This window comes from Heptranchias perlo, chromosome 5 (genome assembly GCF_035084215.1).
Source record: "Heptranchias perlo isolate sHepPer1 chromosome 5, sHepPer1.hap1, whole genome shotgun sequence".
Lineage (NCBI taxonomy): Eukaryota > Metazoa > Chordata > Chondrichthyes > Hexanchiformes > Hexanchidae > Heptranchias > Heptranchias perlo.
The window spans coordinates 33,542,708-33,563,690 of record NC_090329.1 but is presented as its reverse complement, the minus strand read 5'-3'; the positions used below and the strand labels follow the sequence as shown (position 1 = coordinate 33,563,690).

Genomic DNA, 20,983 nt, shown 5'->3' with positions numbered 1-20,983 from the left:
TGCCTTGCCTTTAAAGGCTTGCTCAATACCTATTTCTTTGATCTTGGCTTCCGTAAAGTCTCCTCTCTGTCGTCTTGGCCAACATTTATCTCTCAAACAATATCAGTAAAACAGATTATCTGGCCATTTATCTCATTATTGTTTTTGGGATCTTGCTGTGCACAAAATTGGCTGCCGGATTTCCCTACATTACATGACTAATGTTCAACAGTAATTCATTGGCTGGAACATTATTTTGGGGTGTCCTGATGTTGTGAAAGGCGCCATATAAATGCAAGTTCATTTTTTCTTCTTTCTAACTCTCCTGACTCGCACTCGGTGTCTGTTTTTCTGTTTCTGTGAACGCCTTGAAACATTTTGCGATCTTAAAACTAAATGCTCCACCAAAGCAACTCTGTACAGATGCAAGTTTCTGTTGTTGAACAGGGTGGTATTATTCAGTGCTGTCCACTCACTACATTCTAAACATAGGTCAAATCAATAGGTGCAGAATAACTGCATTACTGCATCCCAAGGTCAATCATCCCAATTTTCAAAAATCCAATTTCAAGGACCCAAGTTCCAGAGCTCCTGCTCCACCTGTAGTCCAAATGAAGCCATTTTATCCAAACACAAGTTCAAAGCATCTGAGTGAATGAATCACATCGAAATTACAATCCACAAACGTGCTGTTTGGCCTAAACAGTTCATGTTGTGCTGTACTCCACAGCAGTCTTACCAAGGGTTTATGTAGTTTCACCATTACGTCTCAACTTTTATATGCTATACCTCTTACCATAAAACCCAAAATTCAATTAGCTTTTATAAAATGGCCATACCTACTTGATGTGCTGTTTTTAATGTCTTTTGAACCTGAACCCCCAAAACCCTGTGCTCTTCCACATTACTCAGCTTTCCTCCATCAAAGTATGATTATTACTTTTTTAAAACCAGTGCGCCACCTCACGTTTACCAAAATGTCTCCTACTTTAGTATCATCTGCAAATTTGGACATCCCTCCCTCTTGCCCTATATCCAAATCATTGACGTGCACAGTGAACAGAAGTGGTCCCAGAACAGAACCATGTCAGACACCGTTACCCACTCCCAAGCACTCTAAGAAACTACCCTCAACTCCTACTCTCTGTTTCCTCCCTTCTAACCAATGTTATCCTCGCCCAGCTCCACAACCCCTTCATCTTCTCCATAGCCTCCGACGTGCAATCTTTTGTCATAGGATTTTGGACGGTCCATGTACACCACATCCACTGCATTCCCCCCATATGTCAGCTCCTCGAAGAAGTCTGTCATTAGCACCGGGAACAAAACTTTCGTTTTATTTATTTATGTTTTTTTTTTGTCCGGAGCAGACGAGGTCAGCGCCAACTGACTGGAGCTCGGGATGGGGATGATGATGATGATGATGAAGAAACCCCTTTGCAGCCAAAGACGCAAACCGTAATTCAGAGCATTTTTGAAAAGGAAACCACCCCTTCCAAAGAAAAAAACCAACAAAAAAAATATACAACTGTATAAGTAGGTGATGAGAACTGGGTACATCAGGAGCGCAGCAAGGCGCTTTGTGCGATCTTTGTTCCCTCTCCCCGGCAAATTGGTGCAGAGACCAAAACCCGCCCGAGCCTGCTCACCGCCCGGCGTTCAACCTAACCTGCCAGCGCTTTCCCGCCTGCCCGATTGGCTGCGGGGGTGCGCCGGCCGTTCTGATGACAAGGCCCGCGCGTTCCATTCCGCTGTCAATCATCTGACGTCATAATGCTTGCCGTGCCGGGTTAGGTTGAGCGGGAGGGATAGGTTCCCCCCTCTCCTCTCCCCTGCTCTGTGTCTGTGTGTTTTCTGCAGCTGATTTTTCTCTCTCTCTCCCTCCCTCCCTCTTCCTCCCCAGTGCAGCGATCGTTATAAGTGGAAAAAACGGCGGCCGGTCAGAGCGAGAGCGGCGACAATGCCCTGGAAAAATTGCTCTTTGCTATCAGTAGTATGGCTCTTTTTCGTCGCTTTTCCACCCTGGACCAGTGCTTGTCCGAGCCGGTGCCTTTGTTTTCGCACCACGGTGAGGTGTATGCATTTAATGCTGGAGAATATACCTGCTGTATCCCCGCAAACTACAATCCTGTGAGTATGTACACAACGGCTGCAGCTCCTTCAAAGGGAAGGAAGGGAGGGAGGAAGGGAAGAAAAGAAAGGAGAGAGAGAGAGGAGAGATTTTGTTGCAGCATTTAAGAGATCAGATGTAACTTCGAGCATGTTCATATTTTAACCCGCTACTTCATTGATCTTTGCTATTGAGAATAGGCGCGTTACATAACTTGTGTTTATATTAGTGTTTATGGACGATTGAAGTTGGATTGAAACAATTTCTCTAGGTGCAGTCGTTCCAATCTTTTCTTCTGCACCTGTTGAATTCTCTTTGCAACTTTACAGACGTCGGTGCATTCTGCAGTGAACTGTATTGGGAGGTTACTGTCTTTCCTCAATCTGTGCCAAACGCATAACTGTCTCAATTTAAGACGTTTAATAGATTTTTTTTGGGAGGTGGGGATACAATGTTATAAAAAGTTGTGTTCTTCTGGAGAAACTGCAGAATTATTGTTGAAGACACGTCGATAAGTGCGGTGTGTTTAACGAACCCAGGGTGCTGAATGTAAAGTTTTGACACAGCACATTTCGTCTTGTGGATAACTGAGGTATTTGGGGTGTTATCATATCATCTAAAGCCAAATGTTAAACCGAGAGGCCGAGAAATTAAAAAAAATCTGCCTTTCTCTTATTTTAAAAAAAAATCTTTAGGTTTAGTTGTAAATTCAAAGCTAGACAAAAGTCGAAAATCTTATGATAAGACGCTTGCTGAAGTTTGCCTGGAATTGAGCATTTATCTCCCTTAACTCCGATTCGACTCATTGACCAACTGAGCACGCTTTCTGCTTGGAGTAAAATGTAATGTTCTGTGCATGACCTGGAAACTATCGGCAACTGGACCGAGATCAGTCCAAACAAAAAAGTGGCAGCTTTTCAAGAATGCCAAAATAACGGGGCTTGGAAAAAAAAAACGTTTTTAGTCGCAGGTACTTTTGATCACACACTGTGATAGTGCATTTTATTAAAAATATAACATGATTATATATTTAATACAATATACTTAAAATCCGCTGAATATTTTTCAGGCATCCTTGCTGGCATTCTCTGTGTGTCTTGAGTTCTACTTTATTTTTAGGACGGAAAAAAAAAATCGGAAAACGTAATGGAAACGTTATTGGTTCAGGAAGCATTTCTCGCAACGAAATGCTGATGTATACACTGCGAGGATTGCTGGACTTTTGTCCCACAGTCACAGAGGAACAGAGAGACTTGTACCGAATTTGGAACGTGGGAGGGGGAGTGGGAGTGGGGCAAAGCTCCTGTTAGTTTTACAGCATTAAAAACAAGCTGCCCGTTAAGAAAATGAATTCTTAAGGCTAGTGGAGAGCAATCCGTGTCATATATCTGATGTCCACAGTTTTGCCTTTTTTGGTGGGGTGGGAGGGAATTGTTTACCTCTGTATCGCTCTTAACCCCTTGCCCTCTTTGAGACTCTAGATTCGGTTTCACTACAAATACATTCACTTAAATGGATGCTCTTATTCTGGCGAGGGCAAAAGGTTAATGTGCGTGAAACTGAGTTTGACCGAGGTAAAGTTTGTGGGCCAGCAGTGCTATGTTAAATTTTTACCGATTAGAAGGTAGGAGGAGACATTAGGTGTTTTTAAAAATAAAAATCTGCCAATAATCAACCAAAACTTCTTTGTTGCTGGGATTCATTAGAGGACACATGGCTGCTTCACATGCTCATTTCATGTTTGGTTGCTTCCTTTAGCTGAGCTGATCATATTCTTTGCTGTTTTATTATAAGCTAATGGTTTTTGTTTTTAGCCCTTTATTCGTTAATATGAAATACCGTAAGGACCGGATTTAGTGGGTACGTATCTGACGGAATTCATATATATTCAGTTTAACTTATTGACTCTAAAGGATGGGGCTGTCTTACAACATTATGTTCGATCAAGATATGGTAAGGATGAGCTCACTGAAAAGGAGCACATCTTTTAGTATAACAACCTGCAGGTATATTTAATGTACGAACATACGAAAATGACGGGCAGGAAAAGAAACCCAGGGCCAAAAAGGGAGGGGGGAAAATCTGGAAAATTCCTCTCTTACCCCCTCAGGTGATCGAAACCCGTCCAGGAGACCACATTGACTGTGTTTACGTTAACTGTTAAATCACGTACCTTTTATAAGAAGCGATCTTTGCCCCAGCCAACAACAGCAACAACTTGCATTTATATAGGGCCTTTAACTATTAAAATGTCCCAAGGTGCTTCACAGGAGTGATAGCAAACAAAATTTGACATCGAGCCACATAAGGAGGTATTAGGACAGGTGGTCACAGAGGTAGGTTTTGAAGGAGGTGGAGAGATTTAGGGAGGGAATTCCAGAGCTTCCGGCCTAGGCAGCTGAAGGCACAACCGCCAATGGTGGAGCAGTTAAAATCGGGGATGCGCAATAGGCCAGAATTGGAGGAGCGCAGAGATCTCGGAGGGTTGTAGGGCTGGAGGAGGATACAGAGATAGGGAGGGGCGAGGCCATGGAAAGATTCGAAAACAGGGATGAGAATTCTAAAACCGAGGCGTTGCAGGACTGGGTGCCATTGCAGGTCAGCGCGCACAGGGATGATGGGTGGACAGGACTTGGTTGCAAGTTAGGGATACGGGCAGCAGAATTTTGGACAAGCTCAAGTTTATGGAGGGGGGAAGATGGGAGACTGGCCAGGAGAGCTTTGGAATAGTCAAGTGAATAGCTAACAACAGCATGGATGAGTGTTTGAGCAGCAGCAGGTAAGCTAGGGCAGAAGCAGAGAAGGGCGATGTTACAGAGGTGGAAGTGAAGGTGTGCAGAAAGTCAGCGCACAAGCCGGCAACGTATCCCAAAGGTTCACTACTCACCAGGAAAGAAAAACACCTAACATGCAGCTAAATGTCCCAAGGAACTTCACAAGTTGGATTGGACACAGAGTGGAAGGGGGGGCGGGGGCAGTTTGTGAGAAGAGATAGGGGAGGTGACTCTAGAGTTATGTTTTGAGAAGACTTTTGAAGGTCAAGAGAGATGTAGCAGCTAATGATTGAACTTTCTGAGCTTTGTAATAGCCCACTAATGCTGAACAAATTTTGTTGTGGATTTTATTTTAGTTAAATCTACTTTTTAATGACAAAACTTTGTAATTTACAACCAACAGGATGAAATTGATACTGATTCACTGAAGTTTAACATTCCTGGATGTATATATTTAATATATATATATATATATATAATATATGTAAAATATATCTCACAATCTGCCTCTGTGTCAATGATCTTAGGACCAGGTAATGCATCCTCTGACTGGGCATGAATGATGGGAGTATTTGGTATAAAAATGGTCATGAGAACTCTCACTTTTCACACCATGTCTCGGTCCAGTCCCCCATCCACTCAGAAGTTTGGTCCTGAGTTGGTTTTACACAGAAATAAATGACAATTTTACTTACTTATCCAAGTTTCTTCTTAGATATTCAGCAGTCTTCCAAAAGAGGGATAGGAATTTTTGTTGCGAAGGTGTGGGAGAACAGATGTATCCCTGAAATTCTTCTCCCTGGCAGTAATGCTGCATAAAATGCATTAAAATCCGCCTTTTCATTACAGAATAGACATTTGTAGGTGATTGATTTAAAAAAAAAATAAACACATGTTGGGGGAAAAAACCCCACTAATTTTCATGTTTTGAGATTGCTGTGACATTTAAAAAAAAATCCTTTTTTAGTACATGCATTATTAAGTGTTATGATGTGAAAACTTGTGGTCGTACAAAGCATAAACTATGTAAGATTTGTATTTTTACAAGGTTATAAAATGTGATATGCTGTTGCATGTTTTTCCTGTGGAGTAATTTGGAGCAGTGCCAGGGTAGATGCAAACAGTATTTACAGCCAAACACGGAAAATTAAATCAGTCATGTGCTGGAGCTGCTGGTACTGCCAGAATAGCAGAAATGCCATGAATCCTGTTTTTTGAAAGGATAATTCGAGCAAAAGCTACAGATGACTTAATTTGGTGCACAGAAATTCACATCATTACCGTCACACTTTAAATCAAGAAACATTAGCATGATTACCATTTGCACATAATCCATTCTGTTAGTCACCAGAAAAAGCTTACCTAAAAAATTGTAGACAATTGGATGGTCTGTTTTTCAGTGAGTTGTATTTGGCTTCAACTTTGCTTAATCATATAATTTAAAGCAAGCAATTGCATAACACGTTTTATACTCACCATAAAATTTTCTTGTTTTTTTTGTTTCATACTATCAAAGTGGATTTTGCATAATGTCAGTTTGTCCGAATGAGTTGGCGACAACACTAAAGCTTAAGTTGATTTATAATGGGTCAAATCTTCCTGAAAAAAACCAATGAGTTCATGATGCACGCCGTTATTAATGTGCAATCGGCCAGCAAGTTTAGGGGAAGAAGCGATACGCTATGAGTTGCAAATTTCCAGAACTTGCTGGTTGATTTACGCTGCTCCGCCATTTGCCTCGTACAAATGGCATCTCGTCCTTAGCCTCCCCATTATGTTTAAGAAGTTGCTGGATTTGTACATTAATTTCCCATTAAACTTGCCGCAGAAAGTGAGGGCTCATAATTAACAGCGTAAGTACCCTTTTAGTGATATGATAATTGTTAATGCAATTCCAATCAATCTCTCTGGCCCAGAAAGGGAACAATATAAATAGTTGAGTCTCAAGCGTGCATGTAGTAAATTGTTGTTAGAGATTTTAAAAATTTTAAATTTTTACTTTTCCTTTTGTTTTTTTTTCTCTTTTAATCCAATCATTTTTCCCCTCTTTATTTCTTTCTGTACCTGATTTGACTGTAATTCATCCTCATCCTCCATCATTCCTTTGTTTCTTTCTCAATCCATAAATATCATTGGTTAAGGAGATACACTGTTGGTCCCATCGTTCACCAATTCCCCGTTGCCCTCAATGCGCCGTTATCATCTCACACTTTCAGCAAGTTATGGCGCAAATTATATTCGAGCTGAAGGATGCAGTAAAAAGTCTAGCTAACTGTGTACACCACGAGATGCCCCGTTTCAGCAAGGTTTAGTCCAGTGTAACATTATAGTGATCTTGAGTGTACATTAATCATTATTTGGATGTTCACTTCTGCTGAGAAATTGATGAGTGCCCACATCTGCATTTAGTGTAAAACAGTACAGTTGATCAATACCAATTTATACCTTTGATTCCCAATAACCCAAATCTCTATAGTTTATTGATAATTTTAAAGTCGTTTTTTGCTCATTAAAATTGAATAATGAATGCAAGCAATATAAATCAAACGTACGGTGGGATTTAGTACTTGGAAAAAAAAAATCAAATGAACAAATCTGAATTAAGTGGCTTTGAATTAAGAGGAGTAGTTTGTATCTTGTTTTCATTTTAGTAAAGTGAATTGGGGGAAAGTAAGTAATTTATTTTACTCCGATTGGAAGGAGTATAATTCTGTAATCTTATTGGTCTACCTTCCTGCAAAACTTGGAGAAAAGTTGAATTACAATATGTTTTAATCATTAGGTTAAACCCATGCAAACTGAAGGTAATGTGACTGGAATAGGATTGAAAGCGTCTCGCGAAGCAAGTATCTACATTGGTGACTTTCAATTTTTTCTGTTTGGGGGGAATGTCCTTGCAAATCTTGACATGCTCCGAGGGGCCCATGACCGAGAAGATAGTGTCAACAACCCAAGTAAGAACAGTACCACTATTACAGAATACATTTTTTAATAGCATATACAGCAACAGAAATCTGATGATGATGGACAGAAATTTGATTGCACAGACCTTTTATTCTGCTGAGTTTGAAAATCTGGGCCCCACTTCATGATTCTGCAGTCTCAAGAGCTAGTAATGTGTGCACTGGTACCGTTGGATAAAAGAAAGAAAGAAGGAACTTGCAATTAAAAAGCACTTTTCACAACCTCAGGACATCCCAAAGCACTTCAGTTAATGAAGTACTGTTGTAATGTAGGGAAAAGTGGCAGCCAATTTGCACACAGCAAGTTCCACAAACAGCAATGAGAAAAATGACCAGATAATCTGTTGGTCGAGGGATAAACGTTGACCAGCATACTAGGAGAACACCCCTTCTCTTTTTCGAAAAGTACTGTGGGATTTTTTGCACCCATTGGAGAGAGCAGGCGGGGCCTCCGTTAAATGTCTCATCTCAAAGTCAACTCCTCCAGCTTTTTTTTAAATTTCAAAATATACTTTATTTCATTGAACTATGTGTATCTTAAAATTCTATGTAAATATCACAATTTCAAACCAGTACAATTCAAACCAATACATTACAGATCATACACAATGCGATCTCAATATTACAATTCAAACACAGTATATTCCTTATGATTCATGGTGTACAATACAATATAAGGTGGGGTGGTTTAATACCGTGGCTTTTCCCCATAGAGCCTTTGCGTAGGTTGTACTTCACTTTAGTGTGTCCCGTAGCATATACTTCTGGACCTTGGAGTGTGCCAGTTGGCAACACTCTGTCGTGGACAGCTCCTTCACCTGGAAGACCAGCAGTTTTCGGGCGGACCAAAGAGCCTCCTTCACCGAGTTGATGGTCTTCCAGCCGCAAGTGATGTCTGTCTCGGTGTGCGTCCCCGAGAACAGCCCATAGAACACAGCATCCTGTGTTACTGAACTGTTGGGAATGAATTGGGACAGATACCAACGCATCTCTATCCAGACCCTCTGCGTGAAGGGGCATGCCATCAGGAGGTGGACGACGGTCTCCTCCCCACCGCAGCCCCGGTGGCTCTGAGATTCCATGCATGTTAGAAGGATCGCACTGGGAAGACCTTTCTCACCACCATCCAGGCTACATCCCAGTGCCTGTTTGTTAGCTGTGGGGACAAGACTTCTGCCAAATGGCATCGACTGTCTGGTCGGGGAAGAACCCAATTGAGTCCACCCTCTCCTTTCCTTGCAGGGCTCTCAGGAGGTTTTGTGTCGACCACTGTCTGATGGCCTTGTGGTCGAAGGGGTTCCTTTTCAGGAACCTCTCCACCTGAGACAGGTGGGGCGGGGGGAGGTCCAGCTCGACGGGACGTCCTGCGCCTGCTCGGCCAGCGTGGCCAGACCCAGCCTTCTCACTTGTTGGCCAGGTAGAAACTCAGCATGTAGTGACACTTGGAGCTCAATTTTAGCATTGAAAAATGCCACCATTTCAGATCGGCCTCCAACTCTCCTATTTCCGGTTTTCACCGGGGCAGGAGACCAGCCCACTTCTAGGAGGTGGGTCGGGCCATAAAACTTTTCAAGGAGGCTTTGGGGCTCCATTTTTTTGGACTTCCCAATTTTCAACCCTGTTTGGGTGGGGGGTGGGGGGGGGTGGGTAGGTGGTGGGATTCCTGGGCCTTCTGTTTTACGCCTCATGAATGGAGCCGAGAAGGCCTGAGACTTACAGGTAGCTGCCTAGAAAGGCACAGCAGAGGGGCAGAGTGCTTCCCCCAGGCCCAACAAGCCTACCTGCACCAATGCCCCACACTCCGACCCCTGATCCTCTCCCCCACTGCACTCCGATCTTCCTACCACTGATTTCCACCCCCCCCCCCCCCACTCCAATCCTCTGACTCCCATCCTCCCCCTCAACGATCGTGGACCCCTGTGACTGACCCCCAATCCCATCCCCTGAGCCCACCCATGTCCCCGTGCCCACCCATATAAAAAGACTTACCTGCAGATTTACCTGAAGATGTCCTCTCCCTGGCTGGTCTACCGTCCGTCTGAGACCAGCCTGTCAATCAGGCCGGTCAGTCGGACAGGAAACCGACAAAAAAAAAATAAAAGACGTCCTTACGTCAAAATCGTAAGGACGTCCGGGAAACCCGTACTAATGGGTTGACCCGCCGTGCCCCTGTCCCGGCTCGGTTTTAAAATTGAGTCCTTGGTGTTTGTGTATTGGGGCTCTACAAACCTCTTGAGGCAGCCACAAACAAAGGTGGCCATCAGGATCAGAGCGGCATTGGGGAAGCTCTTTTCCCCCCCCCCCCGTGCCCCCCCCCACCCTTTGTCTGGGGGTGTGTACAAGGTGACCCTGCCGATGTGTTCTACCTTGGACCTCTAGACAAAGTGGAAGATAGCTCGGGTGACTGTGATGGCGGAATTGTGGGGATGGGCCCACATTTCCGGGGCCCACATAGAGCAACACTGTGAGTACCTCACATCTTATCACCAGGTTCCTGCCGGTTATGGAGAGGGACCAGCCCACCCACACCAAGCTTCTGTTTGGCCTTGGCGATCCGCTCTTCCCAGTTCTTTGTGCTGGCCAGGGGCCCCCCGACCCAGATCCCCAGCACCTTCAGGTAGTCGGACCTGACGGCGAAGGGGACAAAGGATCTGGTCTCCCATCTGCCAAAGAACAGGGCCTCGCTCTTTCTTCGGTTCACACTGGCCCTCGAGGCCAGCTCGAAAAGGTAGCAGATGCCCATCAGTGTGTGGACCGACTGCTGGTCGGAGCAGAAGACGGTGATATCGTTCGTGTACAAGGAGGCCTTAACCTGAGAGCCTCCGCTGCCTGGGATCGTTGCCCCCTCAATACCTGTGTCCTTCCTGATGGACACGGCAAATGGCTCGATACAACATACGAACAAGACTGTGGAGAGAGGACAGCCCTACCTGACTCCAGATCTGATCTGAAAGCTCTCTGACTCCCACCCATAGATTATGCACTACAGATGTCCACGTAGAGCAGTCAGATCCAATTGCGGATCCCCTCCTCAAAACCCATTTTGGAGAGCACATCCATCGTGTACGTGTGGGATATTCTGTCGAAGGCCTTCTTGTGGTCCAGGCTGATGAGACAGGTATTCACTCCCCTGTCCTGCACGTAGGCGATCGTATCCCTGAGCAACACAAGGCTATCATAGATCTTCCTGCCGGATACAGAACACGTCTGGTCCGGGTGGATCATCTGCTCCAGAGCAGACTTGAGCAACACCTCCAGCAATGCAGCACTTGGTACTGCACAAGAGTGTCAGTCTAGATTATGTGCTCAAGTCTCTGGAGTGGCACTTGAACCTGCAACCTTCTGCCTCAGACCGAGGGTGCTGCAACTGTGCCAAGGCTCACACCTAACTAAATGCAAATTCACATCGTTCACCTGAGGAAGGGGGAAGCCTCCGAAAGCTTGTGAATTTAAAATAAAATTGCTGGACTATAACTTGGTGTTGTAAAATTGTTTACAATTGTCAACCCCAGTCCATCACCGGCATCTCCACATCATAAATGCAAAGAGGCAGATGACTGGCATTCTAGGCCTACTTCAAAGTGAGGATGATGAAGTGGACTTTCATTTATAATTTCTATTGTGCGTCCATTTTCGAAGGTAATAAAAACATTCAACTGTAACATACAAGTGTTTCGTTTAAAATTAAACTAAGTAATCTTATCTTTAATTGCTGTGTTACAAAGATTGAAAACATTACAATCTAAATGAATGCTACCCTGGAAAGGTTATTGAGTGACACAAACTGTAGTTGGAATTGTTCATCCATTTGGTGACTGAAAATGGTAAATTGACTGGTTCTGGGGTTAGGATCGTGCTGAGAATAGGCTATGAATTGTTGAAAAAGAACTTAGTTGTGTTCCAAATCTTAGATTTGCTTGAATAACTTTGTAACTCAGAAATCTGATGGAAATTTGTGAGCAATATTAATTTCATGTAATTAGAGATAATTTAGAAGGAATGTGAAGTTTGTTTGGTAGTGAAATATTTGCATTTTTATCTAGTTTCTCAAGTGATGGACACTCATGATTTAAATCTTGATGTCTTTTCTGCCCTGCATTGTTGCTTTTGAAGTCCAGTACAGCTGAAAGAAATTCTACAGATGGTTTCTGCAGTTTCATGCTGTGGCTAGAAACTAAACATTCAAAACTTGAGTTGAGAGAGTTTGATAGAAACTTGTGTGTCCAGGTGAACATCAGTGCCCGAGGCAGTGTTTGATATGATAGATTAAGGATTTGGGTACAAACAAAAGCAGAAAGACCCAAACTCAGCAAACAGTAGGAAATGGCACTTCTGTGGAATTTGCTACAGTGAGGTTTTCCATTCTTTGTGCTGTTGTTGGAATGCAAAGCCAAAAATCCCTAAAGCATTATAAATTCCTGCAGACGCTTGTAGTGTTTTTCAGTGGCAGTGGATGCAGAAACGTGCTTTGTTTTCCCAAGTTTTGCTGAAAGATGGAATTAGTTTGCTTTTTTTTCCCCCCTCATTGGAACTACAAACTGTTTGATTTCTGATAACTCAGATTTTGAAATAAAAGTGGTTGTAATGCCACTTTAGAAGTTTCATTTTGTAAGTACAAGTGACTGGTCACCAGCAATTTTGTTCACCCGTTATCCTGAAGCAGTGACTGATGATAGCTTGTCTAGCAAATTAAGTAGATACTACTAAAGTGGCCCCTTTGTAAAAGCTATTGCTAATGGGGAGTGCATTCCTGAGTTTGAAGACACATTGAGACTTCTATAGTTCTGTGTGATGTGTGCTTCAACTGTTCCTGTTTACAACTGCTTTTATCAGTTACTGGTTGACAGGGTCTACCAAAGTACTTAACTAGTTAAAGCATTGAGTAGCTGAGCCGTACAGAGCAGGAAAGGCCCATTCTAAATCGTTGTTTTATGCTGAGTTCGCTGACCTAAGCTAGGATGACAGTTGCTTTTAGTCCCTTTGGGTTAGGCAGAGGGAAAATCAGCCAGAGTTCCAGCACTTGATCATTATCCAGAAAACCACACTGGAAGTGTGGATGGAATTGGGATCAGCTGTTATGCCCCGGTAGTCAAACCATCCTGTTGGTGCCCCCTACCTAGGCTTACATATGAAAAATGGCCACTTGACAAAGGTGCTGGATGGTGACCAGTACCAATGGAACCATATTGCAGGAAAAGGGTCAATGCCTTAAAAATGGGAGATGGAACAAAATTGTTAGAAAAAATAAGAAAATAATATTTTATTAAAATGGCTTGCAGCAAAATGATACTGTAAACAACTGATCACAAACCATAAGACTATAAGAGATAGGAGCAGGAGTAGGCCATTTGACCCCTTGAGCCTGCTCCACCATTTAATGAGATCATGGCTGATCTGATTTTTACCTCAACTCCACTTTCCCGACCTTTCCCCATATCCTTAGACAAATTTTTGATCAGCAAGGGTCATGTCAAAATAAAAGTCCTAGCTCGAGAGATGAGTTTTAACGTACATGTGCCGTCAAAATATATATTGAATTCACAACATAGTAATAGTTAAAACATAAATTGGTCATACAATAGTACATCTGTTCTATTATAATTATTCCATAAAAGCATTGCTAATAAAAATTAGTCATATTATTCACTATAGCTACAACAAGATTGCAGTCTTATCTGTTTTCTACCTACCATGATAATGTAAATGGGGTGCCCAATCTTTTAGTGCTGTATGTCACTTAATGAATGGGCTGTGCTAAGTAGAATAATGACTAAACATATCCATTGGCACTGGTCCCCATCCAGCAACTTTGGTCAAGTGTCAGCTTGGCTCACAAGTAGCACTGTTTCCTCTGAGTCAGGACTTTGTAGGTTCAAGTCCCACTCGAGGACCTGAGTACATAGTCTAGACTAACATCTAAATGCAATACCGAGTGAGTACTACCTTGTTGGAGTGCTGTCTTTTGGAGACATTAATTCAAGGCCCTGTCTGCCTGCTAAGTGGACTTAACATCTCATGGCATTATACAAAGGACAACAGGCGAGTTCTGCTGGTGTCCTGGCCAACTTTTATCCCTCAACCAACATCACTAAAATGAATTATCTGGTTACTTATCTCATTGTGGGATCTTGCTGTGTGCAAAATGGCTGCTGTGTTTGCCTAAGCAACAACAATTACTACACTTCAAAAAATAATTCATTGGCTGTGAGGTGCTATAGAGGACATCCTGAGGACGTGAAAGGTGCTATATAAAGGCAAGGTCCATTTGTTATTTCTTAGATTCGTTGGACCAGGTCACGTTTCTTTTTTTGCTGTAATTATCTCTGTTTCTCTGTCTCTTCCTCCCCTCTCCCCCAACTTTGCTCACCTTGCTCTCTCATTTTCTCTTCTCTTCTCCCACCACCCCTTTCTCCCTCAACCCTCTATTTCAGTTTTTTTCTCCTCTATTTCCCCATTGCTTTATTCCTTTTCACTTTTTCTTTTCCTTTTTCTTACGTCTCTGTTTTTACCTCTCTTTGCTGTTTGTTTCTGTAACTGTAGATGTGCCAAGTCTCAGGCCAATGGGTGAATTAAGAGCAGCAGCATTGGGATTTGGGTGGGCAGGCAAGTTGCAGGCAGCAGCATTGGTGATCACTGGGACTTGATGGGAACGGATGTTGGAAATTATACTATACGCTGGGATGTGTTGCAGTCTCGTGATTGGCTTTCTGTAGTCTGTTGGAAGCTTGGAACAACCCAAAAGAGCTCTTTTGGGTTGTTCCAGGTTGGGTTGGACAGCAACCCTTCGACTCAACCACTTCTAGCAGAGGCACACTACGTCAGCTGAGTGCTGTGAAGGAAAAGTCCTCACATCTGAAAAACATATCGACAGCAATAGCTGAACTACTGGGAGGGGGTGAAACGGGTAGATAGTGCTGCCAGCTCTCTTGGTGGGAGTGCAGGAGGTTTACATTCACCGTCCATTCCTAGAAGTACTGCTCTTCCCCTCCACTTGGGACCTGCCTCTGCAATCCATGACTCTGCACCTATCTACTGGAGGGGGACAGCAGCGCTGTGGGGAGTGGAAGGTGAATGGAAGCCCGCTGAGGGAGCAGGCACGGCTGTCTGCCTATTATTCTCTGCTGGCAGATCAGCTGTTTCTGCTGGTGAGATTTCTGGTGCAATTTTTAAAAATTAAGTGGCAATCTTTCACATAATTTGAAGTTGGGAAGCAAGCTGGATTTGGCCTATGGATTGTGGGTTGAAGTGGAGGTACATTATGCAATGCACGCTCTTGGAAGATCATGCAGGCTCTCCTTCCATGCTCTGTTGAATAGTTGCCTAGCAATTGAAGCCCAGAAAGCTTGACAAGACTGTTTTCTTTTGCAAAAATCATTTGTGATGGAGGGTAGCAGACAAAGTCTACTGGGTACGGTAGCATAGCGGTTATGCTACTAGATTAGTAAACCAGAGGCCTGGATTAATAATCCCGAGACATGAGTCAAATCCCGCCACGGCAGCTGGGGAAATTTAAATTCAGTTAATTAAAATAAAAAATCTGGAATAAAAAGCTAGTATCAGTAATGGCGACCATGAAACTACCGTAAAAACCCATCTGGTTCAGTAATGTCCTTTAGGGAAGGAAACCTGCCGTCCTTACCCGGTCTGGCCTATATGTGACTCCAGACCCACAGCAATGTGGTTGATTTTTAACAGCCCTCTGAAATGGCCTAGCAAACCACTCAGTTGTCAAGAAGGCGGCTCATCACCATCTTCTCAAGGGCAATTAGGAATGGGCAATAAATGCTGGCCTTGCCAGTGACGCCCACATCCCATGAATGAATAAATTTTTAAAAATTTGTTCTAGGAAGTTATATCTGATTACACAGTGTAATTAATGCATAGTGGGCTCCATTACCAGGAAAACCACCTCTGACTATATATTTTTTTTTGTGGAGGAAGTTTTACTGCTTAGAACAGGGAAATATCTGACATCTTAGATACACCCAAAACAAGAATAGGTTGTATAGGGGGTTGCATAAGTACATAAAATACACGGTCTAGAAAAGACCCTATAGTTTGAGATAATTCCCTGTATATAAGGGTAGTTGTTTCCTTTTAGGTGTCCCTTGCCCTCCACTTGGGCAATAAGAAGGGAAGTTATAATTTCAAAGGATTTCCCAAAAAGTGACTGTTTCCCTGTAGATTGAATTTATTTAATCATACTGTCTAGATGACATCATCTAAAGAGTGAGCAAAACTGCCCTTAAAGTGTAAGTAAATGAATGGATTAATTTATGAGCCTTGGCTTCAATTCCAGATCAGACTGAAGGATGAATGTCTCCTTACTCTGTGGTCTGTATGAAATTTGGCAGTTTCAACAATCTTTGTAGTGGGCACAGTACTGGCACGGACAATATGGGCCTAATGGTCTCATTACATACTGGAAACCTCCATCATTCCATATGTAGTAAAGGCGATATCCTGGAATTAATTAAGAAACTGTTGAATACTGTGATGGGAGAGAAACTGTAAGGCCTTTCTGAATGGATGAGATAAAATGAGCTAAATGACATTCCTTACCCATATCTATTTTTGTAAACAATTTTACAACACCAAGTTATAGTCCAGCAATTTTATTTTAAATTCACAAGCTTTCGGAGATTCTCTCCTTCCTCATTTACCTGAGGAAGGAGAGAATCTCCGAAAGCTTGTGAATTTAAAATAAAATTGCTGGACTATAACTTGGTGTTGTAAAATTGTTTACAATTGTCAACCCCAGTCCATCACCGGCATCTCCACATCATATCTATTTTTGACATGAAAGAAAACTGTAGAGGAGTTGAGATGAGAACTTTTCTATAGAAGTCACACCAGTTATTTCTCTTTGCATGCGCACAGGATTTTATGCAACATTAACAATAGTGAGAGTTGCGAACCCTTACATCTGACCAGATTTGCAGGAGTATAATCAAGTACTTACTTACATAAACACTGCGTATATTCCTAGGTTGCATTCGTAGCCTGTTGCTGGAAGTTGGAGCAAATCGCTTTCAAGTTTGCTTTGGGTTTGGAGGTCCTATTCACACTGGTACCTTCAAAACCCAATTTCAGCTCATCGGGATTAGTTCGCTGGTGATGAAGTGATATCATAAGGTTGTAGGAACATGTACGAAATGGCAATATTTGAGGTCCACTCTGACCTTCTGGAACAAAAAAAATAGAAAATTGGTAAGTTATTCTCAAATGTTAGCAGTAAAGCATGTACTATTATATAGTTTATCGCTGTAGATCCAGTGTAATGTTAAGCAAAATTTAAAGGAGGTTCAGTTAATCAACTGGATAGATAAAGGAAATGCCTTTGAAGAATTGTATTCTCTAGCACTTCAGTTTTTGAATTGGTGTACTTTCTAGCACCTATTACTTATTCAGTGTGTTTATAAAAGGAGAGTTGGTTTTAAAAATAAACTGATTTATGTGTACCCATAACTGTAGATACAGTTTTGGATTAAACATTAGTAATGTAATATTGTATATTATTGAAATACTGTAATTGCTCATATATTCACACGGTTATACATTCTATATCTTGTACAGGATGTGCTGATTGAACCCAGCTTACTTGGATTACTTTAAGACTGGAACATATTTCAATGTTTTATTCATGAAAAGTTTTTTAAAAATACATATGCATTGCTGTATCACGTCACTTGGCTCATTTATATGAAGTTTGTTCTTTTGAAAATGTCTTTGTTGGCTCCCCCAATGGTTAATTCAGTAAGTGCACTATATGGTGTGGAAATGAGCCATAAAGGTCAGGAAGATCCTCCTTTGATCCCTGGTCTGAAATGGGCTGGATGATCTCTGCCAAAGGTTATGATAGTGCAGCCATAATTAGCCTCGAGGCTGAAAGAGGGGGGAGGGGAAGGAAATCGGTCAGGATTCTCACTCCTGATTGCTATCCAATGACTGCTGCTGGAAAATGCAGGTGAGGACAAGATAAGGGGTTCAGCTGCAATGCCTTGCATGGCCAAATAGTCAACTGTCATCCACTGTCTAGGCTTGCACATGAAGAATGGCTGAATAGTTCAGGTAGTGGTGCCTTGCATAGTTGAATGAAAAGGGAAGATTGGAAAGATGAGCTTTTGTTATTTTGCATAACTTTTGTTTTATTGGATCAGACCTACTTTTAAAGGTAGAGAACTGCAAAAATGTGAAATTTGTCTATCTGTTAACATAAGTTTTGTCATTTGAGTTATTCTACATGACAAATTCCAGAAACAAAGCCAGGCATCACTTTATTTGTGTGCAAACAGCACATGGGTAGAACTCAGCCAGTCGTTCTTTAAACTACATACACATAGACCACAAAAAAAGAGGAAAAAAACCTGAAAACTATTTTCAGAAGTTAATGAGCTTTCCACTGGTTTATAGGTTTCAACAAAACTACTTCCATTTTTATATAGTTCCTTTCAATGTAGCAAAACATCCCAATGTACTTCAGATCAATAGTACACTATTGACCTTTTACAGTGTCTTTTACATTAGTATTCATTTGAAGTAATAGATATTATTCTAACATTAGTTTTTAGTAAGTGATTTATACCGCTAGTCAGTGTATGCAAAGTTGCTTTGGGCCATTCCATATATATGCCAGAAAATACAGTTGGGGTAATTTTCACTTTGGGCATAATGGGTGGGCCATCTGTTCTGAAGTGGTGAAGGTGAAAATTACTCCCAAAGAGTGCCATTTTTTTCATAGATGTAGATAATGTGCCCGTCATCAAAATTTGTCAGTGAAGTTCATCAGGTTTTTCTAGCGTTTCATATGTAGATGTTGCATATGTTAACACGAACTTAATGCAGGCAGATTTACAGAATAAGAGCAAATTGTCTTGCTGTAAGCTTATACCATACTTAATTAATCAAACATAATGTAAAGGTGAGGAAAGTATTGCTACTCATTGCCCTGCTACATTCAGTAAAGCTACCTTTTTAGTAGTCAAATATATACTATTTCTAAGAAGATAATCAGTACAATCAATGGTCATTCCTCCAGTGCCACCTTCTGTGCTACAGTACATTTAGTATCTGAAGATTACAAGTAATAGGCCAATAACAGCTGCTGTGAATTTCCTTGCAGATTCATTTGGTTTGGGATTTAGCCAGGACATTCTTTCAGAATCAGATTATGGCTTCTTTTGCTCTGGGTTTTGTCTTTTTAAAATTATTTTCATAGCCCCTTTGTGTTGGTCTGTTGGGTTCTGCTTGACTTCTGTGGCCCTGTGGGTCAAGATTTTTTTAGAATCCTGTTTTCGAGCAGTAAAACGGCACAGTCGTAATGAACCATTGCCCTGTTAAGTGAATGTTCTTGCAACTAACACAACACAAATTGCGTCGGTATTAAACTGTAACTAAAAGATTTCGGTAATGAGGTATGAGTCGGAATGCAAAGTAATGAGTGGAAAAATGTGTTGCACAAACATACATTGGTCTTAAGACCAAGGTTGTATGGCTGTAAAATTCTAGCTATATAACCTAGACTAATCCAGGAAATGATAGTTCTAGGCTTGCTGACCGTGTGAATTTGCTGTTGACCTTCATTGTTGTGACTGAGCTGGTATGAATGTGTTACTTACTTTGTAGTTTTCACGCTTGTCTCTTTTTATTGGAAGTCTTTTGTCTAAGTTTTCTGTTTCTTGCTGTGTTGTTCTTCAATTAGTCAAGTGTGGAAATGAAGTGGATGCAAGTTGAACAGGCTTCCTGATATTTGTGGAGCAAATGTTCTGTACAGAAACCATAATATCAAACTAGGCATGAAATGCACAGAGAGACAATATTTTTGTTTCTTTTACCATTTTTGTCTCTTCCCTTCCTGAAGGTGTTGAATCCTTTTAAGGATACTATTCTGTGGGTGCTAGTTGCCATTTAGTACCTCACCCAAGTGGCTATTATTCATGTGTGAGCATTGGGTTAGGGATGGGAAAAATCAGTTAGATAATCCATTGATCCTACTAAAAGTGCACACCTCTGGACTTCAGGAGAGCACTGGATCAAGTTTACCTATGATGCACTCTTGTGATCAAATATCTGGCTGACAAATTAATAATAGACACTTGTCCTTGCTATATTAGTGATTAATGTGCTTCAGGGCTCTTTAGTGTCATGATTTTGACCAAGAGAAAATCAAAGAAAACCAGTATAGAAACCTATATAGATAAATTTATCCATACTGATCAATTAACAGTGACATATATAGCTACTAGAAGTTATGAAATGATGTGTTGCATGTTTTGTCAGCAGCTGTTTGAAGAATTTTTTTTGTGGTGGTGGATGAGAAAGAGGGGGATCTCGGAAGGATGAATGTTTGAACATCTTTGTTTTAGGCTCAGCTGATGAAGGATCTTCAGTTGTGTAACTTTAGTCACAATGCACTATATAAAGGATCTTCCAATGTCTCTTTTGAAGATACAAGAAAAGCATGTCTTCTAGATGTTCCTTCTCTAAGCTCTATCTCTCCATTGCAACTTTCCTTTTTTTTTGTTGGTGCTATTTTGGGCAGTGCTGCTCTGGACTTCCTTCTCTTGTTCCTTCTAAGCTGAAAGTAATCATTTTCTACACCTTCTGCTCCCTGCATTTTTATTATATTGAAATCAAAATTTATTGTACTGTCTTCTATTGTAACTCAAAACGATGCCATTTCTTTCTTCCTCAGTCTTTCTTTCCTCGTACAATCTAAAGGACTTTTAAATCCATCTTGGCATTACCCAATCACAACTTCCTGATTTATCTTGTTTTCTGTCATGTTTCCAACTTTCTTTGGTCTCCCACACTGTTTGCCTTGGCCCTTGTTTTCTCAGTTAAAAATAAAATATTTAGTGTGTCAGTGGTAATGGCCGGACTGCCTAAACTTTTAATTGATGCAAGAACTAAATTTTAAAATGACTGGTACTTCAAGGCACTTTGTAAACCTAGTTTGGCGCTGGAGCTCACCCCAAATGACACCAAACTTAAGTGGCGTGATACTAATCCCTCCCCAGCACTGCTGCTTTCCGGATCTGTTTGAACCCTGGCTCCAGATTTTATATTACAACCTCAGCATCAGTGTGAAATGGAATCTACTTCCTAGCTGTGCTGAAGTTGTCGTGTAAATGTACTCTTTGTTGCATTGGGGAATA

The 20,983-nt window shown here is 41.6% G+C and overlaps 1 protein-coding gene across 2 annotated transcripts in view; it reads left to right on the top strand.

Moving 5' to 3' along the window:
* The first annotated feature begins 1,763 nt into the window (after window positions 1-1,763).
* Window positions 1,764-20,983, top strand: part of LOC137321677 (peroxidasin homolog) — a 245,329-nt gene continuing 226,109 nt past the window's right edge. For both annotated transcript variants that reach the window (XM_067984201.1, XM_067984200.1), the window contains exon 1: window positions 1,764-2,109. In XM_067984201.1, coding sequence (XP_067840302.1) covers window positions 1,940-2,109 — 170 coding nt within the window. In that variant the 5' untranslated portion in view covers window positions 1,764-1,939. The remainder of the gene's footprint in view (window positions 2,110-20,983) is intronic.